General features: G+C 39.8%; 1 protein-coding gene across 1 annotated transcript; it reads left to right on the top strand.

Moving 5' to 3' along the window:
- Positions 1-839: 839 nt before the first annotated feature.
- Positions 840-14,431, top strand: LOC117498605. Its single transcript, XM_034150799.1, has 6 exons — positions 840-1,230; positions 3,935-4,099; positions 13,191-13,283; positions 13,483-13,872; positions 14,096-14,197; positions 14,370-14,431. Exons 1-6 carry the CDS (start codon positions 840-842, stop codon positions 14,429-14,431), a joined length of 1,203 nt encoding a protein of 400 aa, XP_034006690.1.
- Positions 14,432-25,626: the final 11,195 nt, after the last annotated feature.

Genomic DNA, 25,626 nt, shown 5'->3' with positions numbered 1-25,626 from the left:
ACGCTCCGTCCCCGGCAGATCTCTGTGTCCGCTGCAGCGTGTCTGTTAGGCCCCGCCTCCCGCACACACAGAGACACAGGGAGATCGCTCTTCTGGAGTGAAGAGAGCGGAAATAATGATATTGCAAGTTAGAAACGTAAAATGCATTTTGACAGACAAGACGGACAATTGGGGGAAAATATGCTGCATTTTGAATGTCCGATAGTCCACCATTAACACCTTAGTTCCGTCTCGTCAACGAAAACTAAATATACATTTCGTCATAGTTTTCGTTATCAAGAATCGATTTTTAGCTCGTTATCGTCTCGTCTTAGTCATGTAAAAAAGGTCGTTGACGAACATTTTTCGTCATAGTTTTCGTTGACGAAATTAACACTGATTCGTAGTCCCTGACATACAACATATAGTTAATTTACCTCGTTTTTTCTCTCCAAAAGAACCGATAAAAGTACCGTTAAAAGACCGGACCGATAAGCGGTATCGATAAAAGTAGTAGTCCCGTTAAAACCTTAACGATACCCATCCCTACTGTTCTGTACAGATGAAACTTTGTCATAGATTTATATATGTGTGCCTGTGATTATTTTACCATCCTGTACAGATGAGACTTTGTTATCAGATGTATGTAGATGTGTGTCTGTGATTTTATACTGAATGTAAAGTAACTGGAAATACCTGTGTGTGTGTGTGTGTGAGAGAGAGAGAAACTCCTGTCCAACCTCCCAAACTTTCTTTTTATGTGTGCATTGTTATTTGTGCTTGAGCAACATTTTACTTGAACTTTATTTCAATGAAATTAGTTGTAATTATTGTCCTACATTTTAATTTGTTTTACAGAGATGTTTCACAGTTGCCTGGGCCTAGTGGCCCACAGGCGGCGTTTATCCAGCAGCCAGAACATCCATCCCCCAGGTCAAGATCTACCGTGGCTCAAGGGCCTTCACCAGAGCCATCACCACAAAGGACCAGAGGACCAGCATCACTACAGTTGCCTCCACCTCCATCTGTGGCTGCCACTAGGTCAAGATACACGTCAGCACAAAGGCTCCACCACAGCCATCACCATCAACCCAGCCAGCAAGGAGGTCTCGTGGAGGTCTCGTATAGCACTTGTACCCCCCACCTACACAGTAGCCCATGCACCATCACCCCCACCTACACAGCAGCCAGACCCACTGTCTTGGAAGACGGACAAAGACCTTGACACTGTCTTGACATTTATAATGAATAGTTGGTTGAAAGTTCTGATGTTCAATATTGTAAATAGTGAGATTTTCCAGTTTCTTATATTTATATTGAAAAAAAAACATATTTATAATAAATTGTTGGTTGAAAAAAAAAGTTTGAATGCTCAATTTGTATTTGTACACATCACATGAACCTTGGTATGTAATATGAAGTCATTATTCAGTCCTAACGTATCTCAGTCCCTGCTGTGGTGAAATAAATAAACACCTATTTGACTCAAAATTCGAATTTAATTTGTTTAATTTTAGACATGAATTACACATTTATATACAGTGTAATTCAAATATTTCACTACTTTTGTGATCCTAAGACTTTGGTAACCAAATCTAAAACACCCAAAAAATTGGATGAAATTAGTAAATTTGTGTTTTCACAAGAGTTTTGAAGATTTTCCGAAAATCGGATGTCAAATGTTAAGCTTTAGAGCTACTTATCTCATCACACAGTGATCTAAGGTGAGTCATTTGCATTTATAGCAAGACCAGAGATTGTCCTAAACATTTTGATATGTAACACATGGGGTGCCATGTATAACACATACATTTAAAAGGTGATTTAAGGAAACATCTAAAAATCGAGAAAATACCCTTAGACTCCAGAGGGTTAAGGGTCAGCCGAATAGAAAGAAAAAGATCAGAGCCATCAACACTGCAATGCCGGTTATCAGATACTCTACCTGCTGGTAATATTTATAATAACCAATCGCTCAACATCGCTGGCCACTTCTCGCACTCAACGATTGCAATCTTAAGGATAACGTTATCGTCACATCAATGAGGGCTCTGCAGGTATGTGCAATTTACCAACACACGGTCAAAATTCACACACTGTAAGTGATCACAGTGTATTACATGCAGTGTTCTAAGGGAAGTGTCTGAGTAGAGCGTGTTCTTCTAGGTGTGTAGCAAAAGCCTTGTTGCGCAAGTTTGGATGTTTTGCTAATATATTCAGTTGAATTGTGCTTAATTAACAGTTTTTGAAACATTCAAATTTGAGTTATGCATGGAAGTATTCACCCACTCAGTCTGGTAGTCATCGGAGAGAAACCGAGTGCCATCGAGTGTGTGACAAACAATTTCCATTTATAAATGCAAATCACATCCCGACTCCTATTTTCTCTCTTATCTTGGTATTTTCCTTCCCCGAGAGCAGGGATGGGCAACTTTGATGGTGGTGGGTGCCACATAATTGATGTACTGGCCACCAGGGGGCCGCAGATTCACTTGGAACACACACACACACAAATTCCATGTGTTGTATGTAAATATTAACAAATATACTAAGTCTGACATCTTCATTGACATTTTACAATCTTTCAGGGAACATCCTCTCATAAGCTCACTAAACAAATATGAGTTCACAGAAATTGTATTTCATTTTTACAAGTGGCATGTTTGTATTGAACAGGTTATTTAACCATGGAATAAAACTATTTTAAACTATTGGAAAGCACGGAAAATGTGTGTGCATTGAGATGACATAAACATGAAGTCATGAACAATACCCAGACATTAGTTGTCTAACTTGAACCTAAGACACTTGTAGCCTGTCTCTGCATTTCCCTTATTCCACAATAAGGGGAATGTCAACACAGACACCTGTCAACCCGCACTCTGCTGTTCCTCAGCGTTGCTCCCCCTCCCTCCCGCTGAAATGATGAATGAAAAGCGTATAGTAATCATAGATAACACAGCAGGGTCCGTGACAGTTTGTTTTCATCTGATTTCAAATAAACAAAGTCTTGGTTTTTAGAATATTAAACTTGTTTCGCCAAATTCAGATGACCGCCATTTGCCCATCCCTGCCCTAGAGTGTGGGTGTGTGCATGTTCACATTAGTGAATTCAATTTTATGAATGTAGGACACAAATACATTCTATAAGCAGACCATGACTGTATTGTATTTCAAAATGCAAAGTGCATATAGAGCCCCAACACACACACACACACACACACACAAAAACGCACAGTGTCAACCCCCACATTGCTCCCCTTAGGAGTAGTGACTCTTCATACAAGGATGGCTTAAACGAAGATTAAACATCTTATTATGAGGCTTTGCTTAGGATGTGTTTGTAAATCGTAACTGAGCGACTGAACCCAATGTAGCATGAACTGGACCGTTCGTAAATCCAGCGCTGTTGGAATGTGGTTTTCGGATATTCAGAGCAGCTCAATCTCTGCACCAAGTGCAAAAGGTGTGACAATTTATTTATTTAATAATGTGAACAAAACATTTAGCTAACTAACTAACATGTTCTTGAACTCTTCACACTAGCTTTAGCCTACAGACTATCATGCTGCCTCATAATCATACATTATTGGTTTTGGCTTTTAGCATTGTCAATGTAGCATTTGCGTACTTTCAAATTCTAGCGCACTCAAGCTGGTTTCTCCATTCTTACCTACCCTACCTTTAATACTTGATAAAGATGATTCAAAATCCTCCATTTCCAAGCTGAAAGCATCCTGAAATTAGTAGATAGATTTGGATTAGCTTCTTTTGTTCAGTTGCATTAATAGGATTCTGGAGAATACCTCTGAACTTGAAGCCACGATAAATCTAGATTGTGTAAGAAGTGTTACAGCATGCTAGCTCATATATTTTCCAATTAATCTCTTCCTCAGGAAACCCCTCCAGAAGAGGGACAATATATCCTTCATTAAGTGTCTCCCCCCTTACTAAGCTATGGATTTATGCTGCTGTGAGCCGGTGAAGGTTATCAACTCTGCAATCGCTCAGTCCTCCTTCTCCTTCCATAGCCCCTTCAGTGGACAACCCCCCCTCCGAGAAAATCCAATGACCTTCACCCAGACAGATTTTTTCAGCGACATGATCAACACTAGCCACGGTGAGTCACCCTCATCAGAGTGACGAAGGAAGGGAAAGGGGCGGGGCCTTGTTTAATGACACGGGGAGGAAGGGACTGCAAAAACAGAGGGGAAAGGCAAGTGTGAGGGATAGGATTATAGGAAGACGGGTATATGGGAGGGAAGGAACAGTAAACATGCTATGCTGCTGCATAATTCACATCATGAGTCAGAGGGAAAATCCCAGTCAATTAATTAGCAACTTCCCACAAGTGGAAGATGGAGGTGTAAGGAAGGAGGTAAGGTGTAATTGAAAGGTTGGTTAGGCTGCTGGGAGCATGAAGGGAAGCTAGTGTAAAAATAAAGGGAGGATAAGGGAAAGAAGAGGAAAACTAAAAGAATGGAAAAAGATGATGAGGCATAATCTCGAGGGAAATGTTCATGTTTGCACCTTCTTTTGGCTATAGTTTTTTTTTCTTTTGGCCCTTTAGTGTTTACTTCCTGTATTTCTTCTACTTTTCATCTACTGCCATTTTTTGTCAGGCTCGAACAACCAATCGCTACTGTACATTAAGTCCTTGGGCGGGGTTTAGGGAACTTCGGTATGCAGACACAGGAAGTGATATAGGGTAAAGGATCCTGGGAAATTGAGACCCTTGGCTCATTCACCATAATGTGGCCCAACCCCACATTCCCCTGATAGGTGGAGAGTTGGCCCAATAGCCATAGCGCCACTTCTGTGACGTCATAGAAGTGTTCAAATCTGGATCAGTCTGTATCAGATCCGTTGCAGCCCCTTTTTTAGAGATTTGGGTATGGAGGAAAATAGAGAGGGTTGTGTTTTCTGACACTTGGTGAGTTCCCTGGAACACCGGGGACACATATTCATGTATAAAAGACATACAAAAGTGCATTTTGCATGATAGGTCCCCTTTAAGGGATGGAGAAAGGAAGCTTAATCTGCAACTAAAAGTACTGGGTAGAGTTTAAAAAATAACAATCAGCAAATGGGGGGGAAACTGATGGAAGACATGGATGGAAGATGGAGGAGGGTTGCACAGAGAAACCCCCTTTAGCATGGAGGACTATATATTTCCAGAAAAGCCATGTCAGCATGTCGGCGTATCGGCTGCAACAAGTGCCAGTGATTAATGAGATTGGGAATGAGTGCTCGGCCGTCCTTTAACGAGTGGCTATATTTTTGGAGTAAGACCGCTTTGCAGTGTGTTCCAGAGGCGGTTAGGCATAGGACCGTGCATCTCCGACTTACACAATCACCCCTACCATCAGTGTTATTTATGTACTTCATGGAGGAGAAATATTTCATGACAATCTGTGTCGTAGATCAAGGGTTCTGTATACAGGCGTGCAGTGTCAGATAGAAGGCTCAAATCCTCTGGGCTTGGTGTTCTTTCTCTACATATTCAATTATTTTTTATTAGGTGCATCTGAATATATTCTCAATGCCAAAACATTTTGTCTCCAATGGCCACTCAATGTATTTGCATTCTGTGCCTGGATCTCTTTGGTCAATTTTATTGTTTGTGGTGAAGTCAGTCATTCGGACTCACGTTCAAACGGCTTCCTAATGCACAAGGGATTAACACACAATGAAGGTTTCTCATTTCTCTAATTTCCCCTCCTCGACTCCTCGGTAGTGACCCGGAAATGGATTTCAGCGCGCCATGTTGAAGGACATCTAATTTCTCTAAATGCACATCGAGGATCGAGCATCAAGGAGGCTCTCTGGAGGAGCTATAACCGAGGTGTGTGTGTGTGTGTGTGTGTGTGTGTGTGTGTGTGTGTGTGTGTGTGTGTGTGTGTGTGTGTGTGTGTGTGTGTGTGTGTGTGTGTGTGTGTGTGTGTGTGTGTGTGTGTGTGTGTGTGTGTGTGTGTGTGTGTGTGTGTGTGTGTGTGTGTGTGTGTGTGTGTGTGTGTGTGTGGCGGACAGACAGGTCTCAGTTGGTTTGGTGTCCTATGCTTACTTTTAAAACTTGTAACCAAGTATCAGAGACAGTAGTGTTATGTTATTATGAGAGTGCTCTCATACTTGTGTGTATATGTCTGCATCTGTAGCCTGTTGTCTCATTATACCGCACTGTCAATTAATTAAATTAAATATATAAGTCATCATGAACACATCTGTCCATCAGACAGAATGCTGCTGTGCCTCCTGTCATCATTAACGGAGGTCTCTTTAAAATGACCGCTCAGAGGAGAGGAGTTCTCATTTCTCTAACCGCCTGCTGCTTCCACTCCTCTCTTCTCGGTTCCCCTCCTCGACTCCTCCGCTCGCATCTCCTGTGGGCGGGACTAAGACATGAGGATAGGAGTCGAGGATAGGAGTCGAGGAGGGGAATTAGAGAAATGAGAAACCGTCAATGTGTTTCAGTGGGGAGTAATGAAGCAAGAAGGAGCAGTGAGATTTAGACAACTCATGGAATAATGGGTAGAAGGATGCATTGAAAGCAAACACACCAGCTGCTCTTCTGTTTTATTTCTGTCGATGTTGATTAACATCAAATGAAAAATATTATTTGAGTGGATAAAGTATTTTTATTTCAGCCAATTTCGGGTCCAATTTAAGTATTATCAGCATCTTCCATAAAGATGACCAATGCTCTTTCAGAACGAACCCGACAGTGTTTTCATTGATTGAGTCTTTGTAATTACTGTCAAACTCTGCATTTGCCACTTCGCTTGATTAACATTTCCTGGTAGAAAAGGAAAAAGGTTTCAAGGCTTTTATTGAGCTATGTGTGCATAGCTACAGTGTAGTTATGACAATGAAAATCGATGAAAACCGTCCTGGTAATGTGCTGTGCAGTTTTCACCACCCTCTGTAAAGTCTTACGATTGAGAGCGGTGCAGCTGCTGTACCAGGCTGTGATGCAGCCAGTCAGGATTCTCTCTATGGTGCACCTTTAGAAGGTCAGGATGCTCTCTATGGTGCACCTGTAGAAGGTCAGGATACTCTCTATGGTGCACCTTTAGAAGGTCAGGATGCTCTCTATGGTGCACCTGTAGAAGGTCAGGATCCTCTCTATGGTGCACCTGTAGAAGGTCAGGATCCTCTCTATGGTGCACCTGTAGAAGGTCAGGATGCTCTCTATGGTGCACCTTTAGAAGGTCAGGATCCTCTCTATGGTGCACCTGTAGAAGGTCAGGATCCTCTCTATGGTGCACCTGTAGAAGGTCAGGATGCTCTCTATGGTGCACCTGTAGAAGGTCAGGATCCTCTCTATGGTGCACCTGTAGAAGGTCAGGATCCTCTCTATGGTGCACCTGTAGAAGGTCAGGATGCTCTCTATGGTGCACCTGTAGAAGGTCAGGATCCTCTCTATGGTGCACCTGTAGAAGGTCAGGATCCTCTCTATGGTGCACCTGTAGAAGGTCAGGATCCTCTCTATGGTGCACCTGTAGAAGGTCAGAATCCTCTCTATGGTGCACCTGTAGAAGGTCAGGATCCTCTCTATGGTGCACCTGTAGAAGGTCAGGATCCTCTCTATGGTGCACCTGTAAGGTCAGGATCCTCTATATGGTGCACCTGTAGAAGTTGCAGAGTATCCTGGAGTCCATGTTGAACCTCAGCTTGCGGAGGAAGAAGAGCCGCTGTCGAGCTTTTTTGGTGATGGTGTTAGTGTGATGAGTCCATGTCAGGTCCTCAGTGATGTGGACACCGAGGAACCTGAAGCTGCTGACTCTCTCCACCGTAGTCCCATTGATGGCGATGGGGGCGTGTCCCTCTCTGCTGCTTCCGGTAATCCACAATCAGCTCCTTGGTTTTGCTGACGTTGAGATGGAGGTTGTTATCCTGGCACCAGGGTTTCGACCTCCTCTCTGTACGCCGTACTTCTTCTTATGTAAATATTTGTATTCTATTTGATTTCTTTTCTAAAAAGGAGCAGCTGATGTAAAACCCAATTTCCCCAAGGATAAATAAAGTATTCTGATTCTGATTGACATTGATATGATGATGATTAATAAGGGCCTCAAACATGAAAGTAAACTAAGACATTTTGAGGGGACAGATTTGGAGATGTCGCATATGTAAAGGTTCAGGCTTGTGAAAGCAATCAGCACCATGTTGAGCGGCAAGCCTCGAATGACTTCAGCCCCAAAGACAGGAGCAGTTTTAGGTTTGACTGCAGAGTTGGAAAATAGAAGAAGAGCAAAGAATTTATAAGAAATTCATTTTCTTAGAAAAACGGCTGATGCGGGAAAGTGGTGAGTTGTGCAGAAACTAATAACAAAGCTACTGGGCAGGTTCCAGTCACGAATGACTCAGAGGGAACACCAAGTAGCCCATTGCCGTGTCTATGTCAGGGATAATTTGCAGTGAGCCAGTCATTATAGCGAAAGGAACCCCAACAGGGTGATCAGGACTGTGAAGCGAAGCATAGAGGTTTTGAACGATAGTACTAGTAAAAACTAAACTAGATAGTTTAGTTTAGTGTTTCTTCATCCATGTTTTCTTCTGCTTCCCTTCAGCATTTACTTGTTTGTCTTCATCTGCTGTTCCCTTTATGGTTCACTTCTTGTATGTTTTATTATGCTTTTCCCTTTAGTGTTTACTACCTGTATGTCTTCTTCTGCTTTTCCCTTTAGTGTTTACTTCCTGTCTGTCTTCTTCTGCTGTTCCCTTAAAGGTGGAGTATGTAATTTTGGAGAAACCAGCTCGAGTGCGCTAGAATTTGAAAGTACACAACCTGAACAAATCTGCCTCTTCCTTCAGACTTTCTTACAGAGCCCCTCCTCCATCACACACAAACGTGCACATGACCAATGAGGGCACGAGATAAGTTTGTGCACAGATGGAAGGCTGACAGGCAGGTAGGCCATACAGTTATTTTAGCCGGGCCGGCTAAAATGATTGGTCGTGCTTTTTACAGCGCCACGGCTTCCACAGATGACATTTTTTAATGTATTTATTGTCAAAGCATTTAATATATTCATTGCTATCGGGATGTTACGGTATGTCTTCTTCTGCTGTTCCCTTTAGTGTTTACTTCCTGTATTTCTTCTGCTGTTTTCTTCTGCTGTTTACTTTCTGTCTGTATTCTTCTGTTGATTTATTTTTCGTCCATCCCTCTGTCTTTCCCTTCACTTGTTGTTTTTTTTTCTTTTTTTTCTTGCTCTCCACGAAAAAAAAAAAGAATAGTAAATAAATATTCCCAATGTGTTTTCTGATGGAGGTAAACTAATAATAATAATAATAATACATTTAATTTATATAGCGCTTCTCATCTGCCAAGACAAATCTCGAAGCGCTTAATGTGTGGTTTTAGCCACTGCTTATGTTAAATTGGCTGGACCTTTTTCTGCAGATTGATTATACAGTACAGTAGCTTAATCAGATCATCCTTAACAAATGTCTGCTATCGGAAAAAGAGCAGAAAGCTGAATGAAAGCAGATTAACAATGCAAGATAACACATTAAGATAAACAATTGATATTGTGTAAATCGACCCACCCTTCTCTGCATTGAACAGCTATCAAGCAAGCCCACTTTCAATTAAAAACGACAGACTGACAGATTGAAGTGTGGTGTAAAAAGGATGGACGGCTGCTCTGGAGGTGATTCACCATGCATGTGCGCGTGTGTGTTCGTGTGTGATCACAAGTTCAAGGAGGAGAGGTGACAAGCCTTCCATTCAGGGACTGCCAGAACAACTCACCGAGCCTACAAAGAGAAGACAGAGAGGACAATCCACGCTCGCGGAGAATCACACAGAGGTGTGTTTTACCCAAGCGGCAAACTCTGGGGCAGAGCCGGGAGGCCAATAAGGAAGTGCCACAAACTGCAGAAAGGATACATTTCCATAGACCCCATGTTAAAATGCCCAACTTTACAGCAGAAATAAACATGTTTCTGCCCCTGGATGCAATACAAATTATTCGGGATATAGTTTGATTCCACCTTCATGATTATGAATTGGTGAGTGAATTGTTTTATAACGCGACCCTTTTATTTATATTAGGTCTTAAAGTATTTGCATAAATTAGGGCGTGGTCACTTTGATGGACAGGTATGTGCCTCACTGTCAGCTAACAGCAACTTGTCCACTCTGCTAGGCTACAACGTTAGCTAGTTGTAGTTACTGTACTTGATATATATATATTAGGGGTGTAACGGTATCCGTATTCGTCCCGTACCGTCACGGTTCGGTGCATGCAGTCACACAACGAATACGCCTTTTTTTACGAGTGGGAAAAAACTGACTGAATGTCATTCAGGGCAGTATCCATTACACTATATATAATCCAGAGGGCGGTATTGCGCCTAAAAACTGTTTGCCAGCCGCCCTTAAACAACAAATGAAGAAGAAGAAGAAAACACAACACAACGAACAAAATACAAGAAGAAGAAAAGTTAGTATGGCGAGTTCAGATAACACACAAGAGCTAGAAGACCCTCCTGCTTCTTTTAAATCAGCTGTGTGGGAACATTTCGGGTTCCCTGTGGACTACAATAACGATGGAGTGTGAGTGGTGGATCGGACGAGGACGGCGTGTCGGCGTTGTTCGATTATTATTATTATTATATTAGTATGCTAATGGTAACACACGCCAAACCAACACACTCTCACTCCCTAAGCGTCCAGGAGCGACGCTTGGTAAGGGTCCCGTGGCGTGCAGTGGGGACGCGCCAAGGCTCCTTCAGCTTCATAAACGGACACAAAGAGCTTTCAACTGATTGCAATGTATTCCCATCGGCGGCGGTATTTGACGCTTAGGGAAGCACCGCATGTTTGTCAATCTTAAATAATAATTTCCAAAAGTCACAGTTTGTCGTAAAACTGTTGAAATATAAGACTATGAAATGTGTGTGTATGTACAGCTCTCAACATGCCCAGACTTGTAGTGATTTTCACCTCTTTTAATACCACATTACGTCACACGTTTGATGAGCGCCCGTGATTGAACATCTCTTTATTTAAAAAATACGGGGAATACGGATCTCGGGGTCTCCCCTGGGTCTCCCTCCATGCTCCCTGTGCGACGCGTCATATGACGTCACATGTTTGGCGTGCCTGGATTGAAAATGCTTTATTTAAAACAAAACAAGGACAATAAACAAAGCAGTCTTCACAACGGCCGGACAAAATACTTTGAGCCGCCCTATAGCCAAAGACACTGTTTAAAGCATAATAAAGACAATATATAGAGAGCATAATGTTTTTAATGCAATGCAGCAACGTATGCTTCAGCAGAGAATGGCCCGCGGTGGGAAGCATTCGCTCGCGATCTCAAGAAGCCTATGGACATCCCGGAAAGTTGAAAATGTACGCTAAGGGCCGCCCCCCTTGCGTTGGAAAAAGACCACAGGGGACCTTGACATAACGTCAACATAAGCCGACCTGGGAGTGAGGATGTGTTGAACATACAGATTCTAAATTGTACAAGTTGAAGCGTTTGTTTGAACAGTTTGCAGGAGGCAGGTACTTGCTTTCAAGCAGAACACGCGGAAAAACAAACTTAGAGGAGTGTTTACGTGTTCGGTGTAATGACGTACAACGTCCTCCACAACTTCTGTAGTCCTATTCAGCCACATGTTAACAACCATCGTTTTTCAGACACGTAAACTCTTCAAAAATCACCAGCGGGGTCACTGCTGATGTATTTAATGTTGTAGAACAAAAGGTGATCTGTCTCTTCAATTTGTGTCAAACACAGACCTTATTTGGAGCTATTTTCCAAAATCCTATGGAGAAATTGCATTGCTTTTTGTCGAAGGAACCGGACGTGGTAAAAATGCTAACTTACTTCTGGGTTTTAGGACGCGTCACTGCGGTTCTCTATTGCTTTCACAATTTAAAGTTCAAGTATATATATATTTGTATTACTTATATTAACAAATACTGGTGGTTATACATTATTAATAATTATTAATAATACTTTGTATCCATGTGTTTTTATTATTAATAGTAATAATACTTTTATAATTTGTGTACAAATTACTTATTTAAAGGGGACCTATCATGCAAAATGCACTTTTGTACGTCTTTTATACATGAATATGTGTCCCCGGTGTTCCAGGGAACTCACCAAGTGTCAGAAAACACAACCCTCTCTATTTTCCTCCATACCCAAATCTCTAAAAAAGGGGCTGCTATATAATAAAACACGGAGGACGGAGATCTCTTTTTCTCCCCCTCTTCTGACAGCCCAGCAGCTGATCAGAGCACGTCTCCCCTCTCCTGCAGGGGGGCGTGGTCAGCAGAATCAGACCCGTAGGCAGCAAACAGCACATAGAGCGAAATGAGGCATGGCTAAAATGCATGATCTGTTTGGTATTTTGAAAACAGAAACGTATAAATATACCTTATATAGGTATGGCCCTACAATATATCATTTAAATATAGCATGATAGGTCCACTTTAAATGACTGGTGGCAGTGATTTTGCTGTGCGATGGTGTGAAAATACCTTTAATGACAACAGTAGTAAGCATTAATTGGTTATTAGCCAAGTAGAAAAGTTGTAAACAACAACAATTACACTGGCATTGTTTGTTTATTTTTGAGTTTCTAAATTATGTTGTTTTCTCTCAACAGATCCTGCAATTTGTTCTCCAAAAAACAACCCTTGGTTTTTCCAAACTCCAAACAACCCAAAGGCACATTTAAGAGTCAAGTCTGTCTTGTTAAACTGTCCTTGCTGTGTTGTACTTGATAGTCTCTTCCTATCTCTCTATTTATTTCTCTGTCTAACTCTGTTGTCAGTCTTTCTTCTGTGTCTCTGTCTGTGTCTCTTCACTATAATGAGTGATTCTGATCTTGAGGATCTCCTGAGAAGCGCAGATGAGCTGGTTGAGCAGAAAGAGTTAAGGGATGACCTACGGAGTGCTGATGATTTGCTTTGTAAGTTTCAGAAAGTGGAAGCAGCAACAGCAGCAGCAGCAACAGCAGCAGCAGTGCCAATGATGTGCTGGAAGAAGAGAGACAGTGAGGGAAACTTGATCTTTGCAAGACCACGTTCAACCCGGAAGTCAGTAGAGGGTTGGGGGAGGGTCAGTATAAGATATATATTTCTAGGCACTTGAGTATATGAAATGAATGAAAACATAACTCTTGGTAAGGGAAAAGTAGTACAATTTAATGGTATAAAATAAATGTTTTTTCTGATACAGCTGGCTGCAGTCGTAACACTGATCCCCCCGTTGATGCTCCTGACCCTGACTGTGATCTGGTCTTTGCTCCAGCTATCGCTCCAGAGACTGTTGGTATGTACTTCATTTGGTCTGGTTAGCCCGAAACACATATTCATACTTGTATCTTTATGTGATACGTACTTAATTTCTAAACGTCATAATTTGCTAGAATTAAGAACACAGTAGTTACAGCTTTCAAAACCACTCCATCCAGTATGTTTTAAAGAAAACTAATCATTGTGCTTTGGACTTTATTGTACCATTTTAACAGAGGGGTTTCTACGAGATCTCCAGCAGTCTCTGGGCGATACTACAGGAGATGAGGTGGTAGCACAAACCCCAAGTGCTTCTCTGCTGGCCTCGACCAACTGGAGCACTCGAACAAGTTTTTTTTCAGAGAGCTGGAGGGCAGCGAGACCACATCTGGTTAACACCGTAGTGGCCCAAGCAAATGTGGGAACACACATTTGCCAACAGTGTTGGAGCAAAACGTCTGTTGTCTGGTGCCGGGATTGCCGACCACATCCCTTCTTCTGTGCTGACTGTGATGTCAGCATGCACACCAGACACCCCCTCCACAACAGAGATGCTACTACTGCAGGTTACTTCCAGCCATTGGCCCCAACAACACATGTACTAAATATGGCCCTTTGCTCCTGTGGTAAGTTCTGGTTTGTGAATGTACATTTTCTTGCTGGACTTGTTGAGAACTTCATTTTGAAAATGTGAGCTTCCTCAACATCTCTGTGATAATTCCCAGCAGTGTGCTTGAGTCTCTTTTTAATGTTCTGATGTAAAGTTAAATCCTAAATCTGTCACATAACAAAGTTGTATTTCTCAAAAGAGACAAATTATTTTTAATTCCCATTTGAATTTTTTTCCAGTGCGGTTTGTACCTGTGGAGATCCCGGACAAAATCTGTGGTTGTGCATCAGAGTCATTGAGCCTCAAGCCAGGAAAGACTGTGACTGTGATCACAATGAATGGGAAGAATGTTTGTCTTGTTTCTTAAGATAGATATTATTGAAGTTTCTTCTTGATAATATCCAACCCTTCTCAAAGACCTGTACATGTGGGATAGCTTGTTTATTAAACCTTAACATGGGTATTGAGTAAAGAATACCAAATGTATTAAAAACACCTTGTCTGTTTTTCAAGGACGACATGAGCTAAGCATGCCAGAGTTGGCTTGTGAAGCATGCGCTGCGACATGGACGTAGTAGAAGGTCAATGATAGAAATATAGAATAGAAAATATCAAGAAGATAGGCTACTGTAAGTGATCTCTACAATAAAAGTTTAGTGCCGGATGTACACAGATATTAATAGGAGGATGTGCAAATCAGACAAACTAATCAGGCTTTATTAAAACATTAAATAATACTTTAAGTTAAGGTCTTCTTTTAAATACATATAAGCAAAAAGCTTTGGTAAATCTACAGATAAATATTAAGCCTGACAAAGTACTTAAAGTCTAATATATTGCATACTTTGTTTTGGGTCTTGACAATCAACTTTCCTGTAATGTTAACTACGTTTAAGCACTTATTTTAACTGATATTACATATTAATTATACTCTTATAAGATGTATGTAGATAGTATAAGAAATGTGCAGAATATGACTGTTTAATGGTGGAGGTACACACATATTGATAGATCTCTTGTAATGCACTGTTGACGAACCTGCAAAGTTTTTCATTCATTGCATAACTACACCGTAGTTGTGTATATGATATGTCAATAAACCTGAGAACATCTTGAAAGGGATGTGCCAAATAGCCATTTCATACAGTCCCTGAATTTTACTCAGGTGTAACTAAAGTCTGATTTAAGGGTTGTTTATATTTCACATCATTAATCAGAATCTGCAAAGTAACTAAAATAAATGTGGTGGACTAAAAATACCAGGTTAACCTCTGAATTGTGGTGGAGTAGAATTACAAAGTAACAATAAATTGCATGATTTACATGTTGCTGTGTATTATAGCTGAGGATTATGGGTAGTGTAGTGTCTTCTGCCATCCTAAACTCAGAAAAAACACAAAATCATTGTACACAATTTAAACCAATCAATGTTGTGTAATCTTGTGTTTTTGAGTTGAGTAATGCAAATATCACTGTAAAATCAATCGTCATTAGAGAGAATAGTTATTCACTTTTTTTCCTATCTTCTAAATATGACAGAAATGTACTTGCTGACAGTTAATGTATCAACGTCCCCATTACAAGTTTCAAAAACTAAACCTTTCTTATTTACACTATTGTCTTTGATTTATTTCCCAAATTATGTTTGTGAATTTAATGATTGTCAAATACAGTTCAACTGGGGAGTAAAACTGTTATAGCAAACCAGATAAGTCACATGTTGACCTGACAAATCTACATTTTCAAATAGTGCTTTTAACAGGAGCCAAATTGTGCTACATTTCAGGTGAATACTTTGATAGTAGGTTTAGAATAAGTTTCTAGGTTTTAACATAATGTTTCTCATATGGTCCGTTGCTGCAGGACTGTCACATATCGTCTTTTAGAGATGCTCCTGATGTTCCGGTCCCTGGCATTTAGAAGATCTGGTCTGCATTTCCACGTTTTGGGGCAAATTCAAATTGTACCAGTATTATTCATGACATATACAGAAGACCATAACAAAAATTGATATCTATCTTGTGTTTTAAGACTGAGGCAGCCCACAAATAATGATTGTCACATTTGCATTAACATACCAAAAACTAAAACATTTTAAATGGCTTTACCCTATTGAGAAATAATTGTACAAAAAAGACACAACAGAAACAACAATTTATTGAAACAATTTATTGAAACAACTTAGTGTGTGAGTGTGTGTGTGTGTGTGTGTGTGTGTGTGTGTGTGTGTGTGTGTGTGTGTGTGGTGTGTGTGTGTGTGTGTGTGTGTGTGTGTGTGTGTGTGTGTGTGTGTGTGTGTGTGTGTATGTGTATGTATGTTATCATTTTGAGCTGCTATACAGTTTGGCAGGCTCCCATGTGTCCTCCCAGTCCTTGCCACTGCAAAACACACATAAAGAACAGTTGAATAATTAATAATATGTCATGCTATATATATTTCTGATGCTTAATCAGGCAAGTAAGTCAATTTAAAATAGGATTTGAAACACTAGGTTCAGCTCAATGTCCCTCCTCGACTCCTCTCTCCCCCTCCTCCGGGACTTGACCCGGAAATCAATCAAGACACGCCATGTTGAAGGACGTCACAATCGCTTCAATGCAAACGGAGGAGTCGAGGAGGGGTGAGGGAGGAGGCTTCCAGAGGAGACGAAAGGTAGGATACACGAGAGCACACTACTCGCGCATCAGACCTCCGCCCCCAGCTGCACAGCCTCTGCTCACTGCAGCTGATCTTACCGTTAAAGGAGGATCAGAGTCATTAAATGTTTAAAGTGCTTCATTAAGAGTAAAATATATTAAATCTCTTAAACAAATGAGGAGATCGAACTCTATAAAAACATTAAAGTGCGTGAAATATACTTACAAATTCAATAATAATGTTTTGTGGTTTGTGATGCATGTGTGGTAGACCCACAGCACGTCAAACATTTAGGATATATACAAATACGGGTAGCATAACTAATACATATGTTAGTGACTTGTGTCTCTCTTCTGTAGGACAAATTACATAACAACATCCAACACAAAAGTTGATCTGAAACAAGCTCAAATACCATAATGAAATTAATCCATCAATTATTATTATTGTTATGATTATATTTATAACTGAAATGAAATGTTATAGCTGGAAAAACAAATACAGGACCGAAAGTAATGCATAGAAAACTATAATAAAAGAAATTAATCATTTCAATGTGAAACTAAATCCCAGGTTTGAAGGGATTGATGTGGAGGGAAGTCCAATGACAAGTGATAAAACTGTGCGCACCAGAAGTAAAGGGCATTGTTTATGGTGACGCTGGAGTGAACGAGGACATCCCAACTCATACCTGAGGACTCCTCTCTCCTCGCGTCTCTTCCTCGCGTCTTACGGAGGCGGAGCTAAGACGCAAGGAAGGGACGCGAGTGAGGGAAAGAAGGAGGTGAAATATTCAGTTGAGATGAGCCTACTGTATCAGTGTATAAACCCTTTGCTTCCAGTACAACACATACATGTATGGTCATTAAGGAAAAACTTACCACTCGGAGCATGGTGTCCAGCGAATTTTTACTTCTTCTCTTTGCTGAAAGGCATGACATGAAATGGACTGAAATATTAATGAGAGATACTTTCCAAAGTTAGGTGATACAACTTTACAGAACATTATTTGTACCATTTATAGACCATCAATAAGGTTAGATTTCTACACATAAACAATACTAACAGACAACAGCATCTGAAACCAGAGAGACAGAAGAATCCACTATCGTACCAGTATGGAGCAGCTTCTTTAAGACTGGGAGTTTCCTACAACACAAGGTTATAAGGTGATGCAAAACGTAGTCCTGTAATGCTTACAATGACAAAATATAATGTTTTTAAGCTACCACAGCTGACTGTAGACATATTGCTATGTTTCTCATATCAGTGTTTAACACAACAACTTATCGTATTTAGTTAAGACCATGATCATACTGAAAATGTAGTTGCAGTCTGGAGCAGCTTCTCTCATTAAACTAGAAATCATTTAAAACTTGCAGATAAATACATTAAATCTGTAATGAAACATGGTGTTAAGACTTTTGACAGGTTGTTGCCGGATATATTTTTGCAAAGAACCACGTGCGTCTCACAGAAGAAAACAGGCATGACTTGTGCTGCTCATTTTGAAACTGTGGCTGCTCTGACATGTTTCTACGGATGCCCAGATAAAAAGCATAAGCCATAATGATAAGCACACGTGCAGCGTACGGCACCATGTGTGTCCTGGGGCCTCATTTATAACGCCTTGCGTAGGATTGACGTAGGAAGGTTGCTTACGTAGTACAAAGCACAAAAATAGGTACATACATTTTCCGACATTTTCCGATTCACAAAACATTGCGTACCGGCGAGGGAAGTGCGTACGGCACTCCCTACGCCTGTTTCCCTTTATAAATCACAATCGACTCGTAACGCCCATATTTGCCTATACATAGTCAAAGAAACGCCCATTCATTCATTCATTTTGACTGACTGCATGAAGAAGATCGCAGGAAATGACGATAGAACAGCTAAAAAAGACATCTCACACCGTGTCAGATTTAGGTTCTTTTGGGGAGGTCGAGATAAATCATATTGTTTGGTGGATGCAGTTTGAACCAGAGTAGCAGCATGGAGGTCGGATCGTCACCAAAATAAATAAATAAGTGGTCCGAAAAAAGTTAATGACAAAAAAAATACACATAACCTTCCTCAGGCAGTGTGTTTGTCCCGGGGACAGGAGACACCTCCTTGATGAGAAACTGTAAGAAATGATCGGGGAATCCCTCCGGAGTGGAGTCATGACGACTGGATCTGAATTATTTTTTTGTATTTGGTGGTTTGCGTTCCAGCTGTCGATCAGCAACTATATATCCATAATCCACCAGTTAAAGGAAATACAACTAACAGCTGTACAATTTACCACATATGGTGTTCTTAGTTTCCATACCTCCTGTGTTTTACGAGCGACTTATCAAGTCTTGGCAAACGGCATAAAACACGATTAAACGTGATAGTATATAAAACCATGCTTGTATCTACAACCTATAGAAATGCAAAACGGCGTCAGTTTAGACGTTATTCTGTCCTCCTGCTTACCGCATCATTTATGAGAAAACATTTCATAACATTAACACAACATATTCGAGGTGGTTTTAAATAACATATCCGTATTTATTTATTTCTCCAAGTTATGTTTTTGTGTGCACTGAGGAGTCTCAAACAGGCGTTTATTTAATCATTTTAAGATTGGCTTTAATCAATGTTTGAAAATGAATTCTTCATATTTGATAAATGAGGTAACATTTTATTTATGGTATTATTTCCACATATTTCTCTCCATTCTTCCTTCTGCAAACGGTGTCGCAGTTTCTCGTCTCTCCCGTTTGTGTGCTTAGTGCGTACGCATGGGTTAGAGTTTGCGTGGAGGACAGCACATTTTCCCGTCAAGTTAGTATTTTATACAAACATTGCGTAGAAACTGGCGTACGCCATTTTTTGAGCGTATATCCCTTTATAAATGAGGCCCCTGGACATTAGGGTGCGAGGTAGGAGTGTCATGATGTCTAATTTCATTGAATGTCTGTTGCCTCAACTCGTCTCTCGAGGTGTCTCCTCCTCTTCTCCCATCTCATGTGAGAGGGATTAAGACATGAAGAGAGGAGGCAAGAGTTACAAACTGGGAAATCAGAGCAGCCTCATATCTTTATGATGCCTGCAGAGATGTGTTTGTATTACAGACACATGCATAACGTGCATGCTTGCTAACTACGGGTGAGTAATGTCGACATTTGCATTCAATTCAACCCTTTAAATATTTGTGTATAGCACATTTCAAAATAACGTATGTTGTCCAAAGTGCTGTACAGGCTTAAAACACAATACAAAATAAAGAAATATGCATACAAATAATTAATTATAAATAAAAACTAAAAAGTAGGTAACTGCAATACCATTAGTGTGGTACCCTCATATTAGTATCTTAGTGTTCACATTGATAATATGCTGGCCCTGACAAGCCCATGTTGACAGCCTTTGTTCTATAATACAGCATAGGTTGTATTATATAAAAAAGGCTCAGGGGGGATGCCATTTTAATGATATAACGGGATAGATGTAACAGAAGTGTGAATTTGATGAATGCATTGACACAAAGCCCATGGACGACTACACAATGAGATAATAAAGTACAAGGATGATCTTACTTTTCAGGAGGTACTCATAGAGTTTCCTCATTTTGAGTAGGATCTCCCTAACGACCCCATCAGTGTTACCAAAATGGTGGACCAGATCCCCACGGATCTCCCCACTGCGGCCCTTATTGCAGAGGAAAAGGACCGGGCAGGAGCCAAGGGTGTGTAGTTTAAGAACCTGCAAGAATTGGAGCGAAAAAGATTGCATACAGTTTAGTGAAGCAAGGCTGATTAGGACCAGTTCAAAAGCTTCAACTTCACTGTAGTGATGTGTCGGTCGCGAACGAGCCGGCTCAAAGAGCCGGCTCTTTTAAGTGAACGACGGGAGCCGGCTCGCGCCCGCGAACGAGCCGTTTTTTTTTGTTATTTTGTTGTTGTTAAGTAATACAAGACAGAATGATATGATGATCTCCGCGCTACAGCTGCTCCGTGCATGCATGCAGTGACATGTAATATCCAAGGATTAGAGACTGTTGGATGCTGCTGTTTTGAGCATTGCAATACATTTATTTTTATTATGTTTTTTTATGATTAGAGACGGTTGGATGCTGCTGTACTGAGCATTGCAATATATTTATTTTCACTATGTTATTTATTTATGATTATCCTTGGGCTCGGCAAAGATTTGATGTCAGCTGTTGCTGTCTTTTTTTCTATAGTTAATACTGAAATAGAGCCCTGCTGTTTAGTCAGGGCCTTTTCTTTAAATATAATTTTAAAATGTCGATAGAGTAGCCCATTTTTTAAAATGTCTATGCTTAAGTTTTTATCTCAATCTCAATCTTTATTTATTTATATAGCACATTTAAAACAACCTTCAGTTGACCAAAGTGCTGTACAGGCAATACATATTAAATAACACAATGGGAGTACAATAATAAAACAATAATTAAAAACATGATAAAAAGCACAATAACTAGAAAAATATTTTTTAAAAAACACATACAAATGTAAAAATGTAATGTTCAACTAGTATTAAAAGCCAGTGCAAAGAGGTGAGTTTTTAGCTGAGATTTAAAAAGTTCAATAGACTCAGCAGTCCGGATATGTACTGGGAGGCTGTTCCACAGTCTAGGAGCTGCAACACTGAAAGCCCTGTCACCTCGGGTTTTGTTATAGGTGTTGCTATCTGCTTTGTGTAGCGTGGTTCGACAAGCAAGTCTGTGCATTCATTGGGTGGTATCAGAGAGATACAAGGGTCTGTAAATGCAATGAAAACAATTGGCCACAGCAAATAATTGATATTAAACATGTCATTTTTACTTTTGAATACTTCCGTACAAAGGATGTATTGAATAATTTAAGTGATATGTGTACACATATAAATCATTAGTCAAAACAAGGCTACATTTGATTGAATTATAAAAGGTATAATATGTGGTAAACTGAAGAGCCGTTTGGGAGCCGAAAGAGCCGGCTCTTCTTGGTGAGCCGAGCCAAATGATCCGGCTCACCAAGAAGAGCCGGAATTCCCATCACTACTTCACTGGCTTTGCAAGTATTTTTTTGCTCAGCTCTTTGCAGCTATGGTGCTATGTGTATTCTTCACAATATTTGTATTATATTTTATGCATTACCTATTACGTAAGTGTAAGTGAGAAGTGTGAGTGTGTGTAACAGGCACATTGATCAATGATACAAATCTTTTGGTTTGTTAAAGCCCGAAAAATTGTTTCACATTCACTGAGGGCAAGGCTGTTTGACAAATAAGATATGTAATCGTCTGAGAGGCCAAACATCTTAAATAATAAGTAATTTAAACTCACAGATAGCTCGGCCGACTTAATGGTCCTGCTGATGTTCCTGTTGCTCTTCACAGAAGCCCCCCAGCTAGAGTCCTTCAATTGCGCTTCTTTTTAAAAAAAATGTAAATTTATTTCAAGGGGGCAGACACACGCCATGCATGTTTTACACCCAAGGGAATTTGGGGCCTGGCAGGAGGGGCACAGTTTGCTTTTGGGCTTTGTCATTCTGCAAATGAAAGTTAAACATAGAGGGATTATCTCAAAAATGTTTGCTGTCAGTTGATCAATTTTTTCTCAAATACACAAATATGTTATTAAGTTCATGCTCAATATTAAATGCAATTGGAGAGATAGAAGATACAGTCTAATATGCTGTGAATACTTGAGATAGTGTGCAAACTTCCAATGGTTTGAATCAAATTAATATATTCATATGTATGTGAATATTCAATATATTCAAACACAAATGACAAGTGGGGTTTTTGTATAATAGAATGTAACATTTAAACGCCAATGCTAAGTGAATCAATTTTGAACTAAATTGAACAACATTTTGTTAATAATTAGGCTAATGTGTACTGACTTCTAATGTACTGTGTAATTTGTTCACATATAAACATCATGACATTAAATGATGGCATTCCTTCTTGATGACAGCTTATGGTAAAAAAAAAAAATGACCGGTTCCTTCGACAAAAAGCAATGCAATTTCTCCATAGGATTTTGGAAAATAGCTCCAAATAAGGTCTGTGTTTGACACAAATTGAAGAGACAGATCACGTTTTGTTCCACGACATTAAATACATCAGCAGTGACCCCGCTGGTGATTTTTGAAGAGTTTACGTGTCTGAAAAACGATGGTTGTTAACATGTGGCTGAATAGGACTACAGAAGTTGTCCAGGCCGTTTTACGTCATTACACCGAACACGTAAAACATTCCCGCTAAGTAATAAATAATAAATAAATAATAATAATTACAAATACTTTCGCTCCAGAGAGTCCTCTTTGTTTTGATGAGCGATACAACTAACAGTGCTAGCTCCTTTGATGACTACGACATTGTACTAATGGAGCTAGCCCCCTGCGGCTCCGTTAGCTCCGGCCAGCGTCCCGGCGGCGGAGTCCGGTGTTATAACTGAAGATCAAGGAATGCAGCGAAACGCAGACTTGGTTCACCTGCAGCCCGCTGTAGTATTAGCTAAAGAAATAATGTTGAACAAGGCTTATTAAGCTGAACATCGCCACAATTGTTCTGCTATGTATCGGTAGCCTACTTATTTTATTTTATTAACGTGTGAATGACAAGCATTAAGAATAACAACAAATAGCAAATTATATTGCAGATTGTCTCGTTTGATTCTGAATGTAACGTTTATATAGTGGAACTACACTGTTTTATCAAAACCAAAGTAACTTGGTATGCATGTATTTCAGCAGGAAATGTGCAACGTAGATGACATTTACCAACACAGACTATATAGAAATATTTGTAAAAGTTGTTCATGCGTTATTAAGTGAATATGGCATTAAAACACCTATGCTTTTTGACTGTCACATTTTTACATTTCAGCATTGCATCACTAATTTAAGTTCTATGTTTTGCTTGTTAAGCAGTCTGTAACCCTACACACCTAACATATAACTTTTCATGTATTCTTGTATAAAGGTTTCCTTTAGCTTAGCTTCTTAGCCTGAGCTAGCTCTGGAACTTCCAGCTCGGTGGCAGCAGGCTCCGCCTCTTTGCCCTTATTTGGATCAAGCTGGAGCAGGCGGGAGTTAGACTCTGACGTCACTGTCGAGACGTTAGTGGCCGACTCCGCCTACTAAGGGCTTCTCGGCAACTCTGCAGAATCCTATGGGTGACGTCACGGACACTACGTCCATTTATATATACAGTCTATGGTTTTACCAAGTTGAAAACACATATCTCCAATACCTGCAATCCCACTCTCATAAAGGCATTGATATTCTCCCTGCTGGTAGAGTGATGCAATGTTTGAGCGTCAGTGAAGCTTGGAGGCCAGAAAGTTGCTAACTCTGCACTCTCTGTCTCTGTGGAATAGAAGCTCTTCTCATGTGGGTAAGTGGTGGAAGAAACCCATAAGGTATCTCCAGCTCTCCCTCTCTCTGCTGCACAACTTTAAATCCTTCAGGGGGTTGTTATGTAGTGCATCTGCAGATTGATATAGCATGTTATGCATCGTCCTGAAGTGTAAGCACTGCTGCATATTCCACATGCTCCCTACATCAATTATTAACACTGTGCATTTGTGCAGTTGTTTCTGAAAAAACAGAAGGAACAGTCAAGTAGAAAAGAAAACGTACTGCACATTGTAATCATATGGTGCATCCTAAAACAACAGCATATAACCAAATCAAGAGAACCTATTCTGCTCATTTTAAGGTTCATATTTGTATTTTGTGCCTCTACCGTGACATGTTTAGATGCTTTAATGTTCAAACATTTATTTTTTTCTCATATTGTCTGTTGTTCAGAAGTAAATAATTTGAAACTGAAATATACAACTTGGCATGATCACTGTTATGTCAAAACCTTTAAGATAGCAGTCTTTTCCTTTTGTTACAATTCTCTCAGCACAGGTTAAACAATCAGGATACGATTTTTTTTGTCAGCTTCATAGCTTTTGACCATTTAATTTATATGACAACCAAGTTAGTTGCCCCTAGTATTTATGTTTGTCTAGGCTAAACATCCACATTCAAGCCTCGTACACAAAGTCGTGAAATCGAAAGGGGTTTTGCATCTCAGTTTCGGAGGAAAAGGAAATAAGTGTATTTGTGAACAATGAATCACAAAAAGATCAACAAGCATCTAATTTCCAACACGATTTTCCCCTTTTTTTCGTGTCACACATAACGCTTTTAAAAGCAATGTATTTCTATTGGTAGTATGTTTCGTGCCTGCAACACGTCTTTTTGTCCGGTCGGGTCTTGGAAGACCGGAAGCTGTGTGGTTCATAAAAACATGTTCTTACTCAATATCAAGCCACGATTATTGTTTTTATTTTAAATCGTATAATGTCGGACTTTTTTTGCCGTCCGCAATGTACGTTGGGATATGGTGTTTATGCAATATGAAATCCGAAAAACATTTTGAAAAAAAGAAAATACTTTAATCCGAGTGTTTTTGCTTTTCTCTTTGAAAGTCATCACATAACGGCATTGTAATACACGGTTCGGCTGCATTAAATATTACACATCTGCCGTAGTTCTTTATTTATAGAGCCCTGATTAGAAGACTTCTAGACAAACTGGAAGAACCCCCGAAACTGAATATGTGACGTGATCCACGTCACATATTCAGTTTCACATATTTAATTGCTGATAAATATATCAGCAATTAAACAACATCTTCAATTTATTTTATTTTTATCACATCTTGTAATCATGTCTATAATTTTGAGCACCAAATTATTGAAAAGTATCGATAAGAGTATCGAAAAAAAACGGTATCGATAAGCAGTATCGGTATTGATAAAATCCTAACGATACCCATCCCTAGTTATAAGTTAGCAAAATCAATCAAATGTAGGTAAATTATGCTTGTGGGTGTTGGCAGCTCATCCCTTAAAATAGATTCAGATTGATATAATAAGGAGAAATAGGAAGGGTATATTTCAAGCTTGTTATGTAAATAAGTAATTGGGGTTTTTACTTTTCAACTATATGTTAGAAAATGTTTCCAACTTTAATTGACTGAATTTATTTGAAAAGTGGTCTTATTAACACATGAATACTACAGTGTAATATATTTTTACATTTATATTTAAGAAGTACAATATAAGACAAGCGCAAGTTTCATTTGTGG

The sequence above is a fragment of the Trematomus bernacchii genome, unplaced genomic scaffold, assembly GCF_902827165.1.
Source record: "Trematomus bernacchii unplaced genomic scaffold, fTreBer1.1, whole genome shotgun sequence".
Taxonomy (NCBI): Eukaryota; Metazoa; Chordata; class Actinopteri; order Perciformes; family Nototheniidae; genus Trematomus; species Trematomus bernacchii.
The sequence above is the reverse complement of the archived record's forward strand: the minus strand, read 5'-3'. Positions and strand labels throughout refer to the sequence as shown.

Excerpts from the sequence above, each read along its gene's own strand:
- LOC117498605 (XM_034150799.1), top strand. The coding sequence starts at position 840 with ATGTTTCACAGTTGCCTGGGCCTAGTGGCCCACAGGCGGCGTTTATCC. Across the intron at positions 4,100-13,190 it reads CATGATCAACACTAGCCACG|CTGGCTGCAGTCGTAACACT; the intron begins GTGAGTCACCCT and ends TTTCTGATACAG. Across the intron at positions 14,198-14,369 it reads GACTGTGATCACAATGAATG|GACGACATGAGCTAAGCATG; the intron begins GGAAGAATGTTT and ends CTGTTTTTCAAG.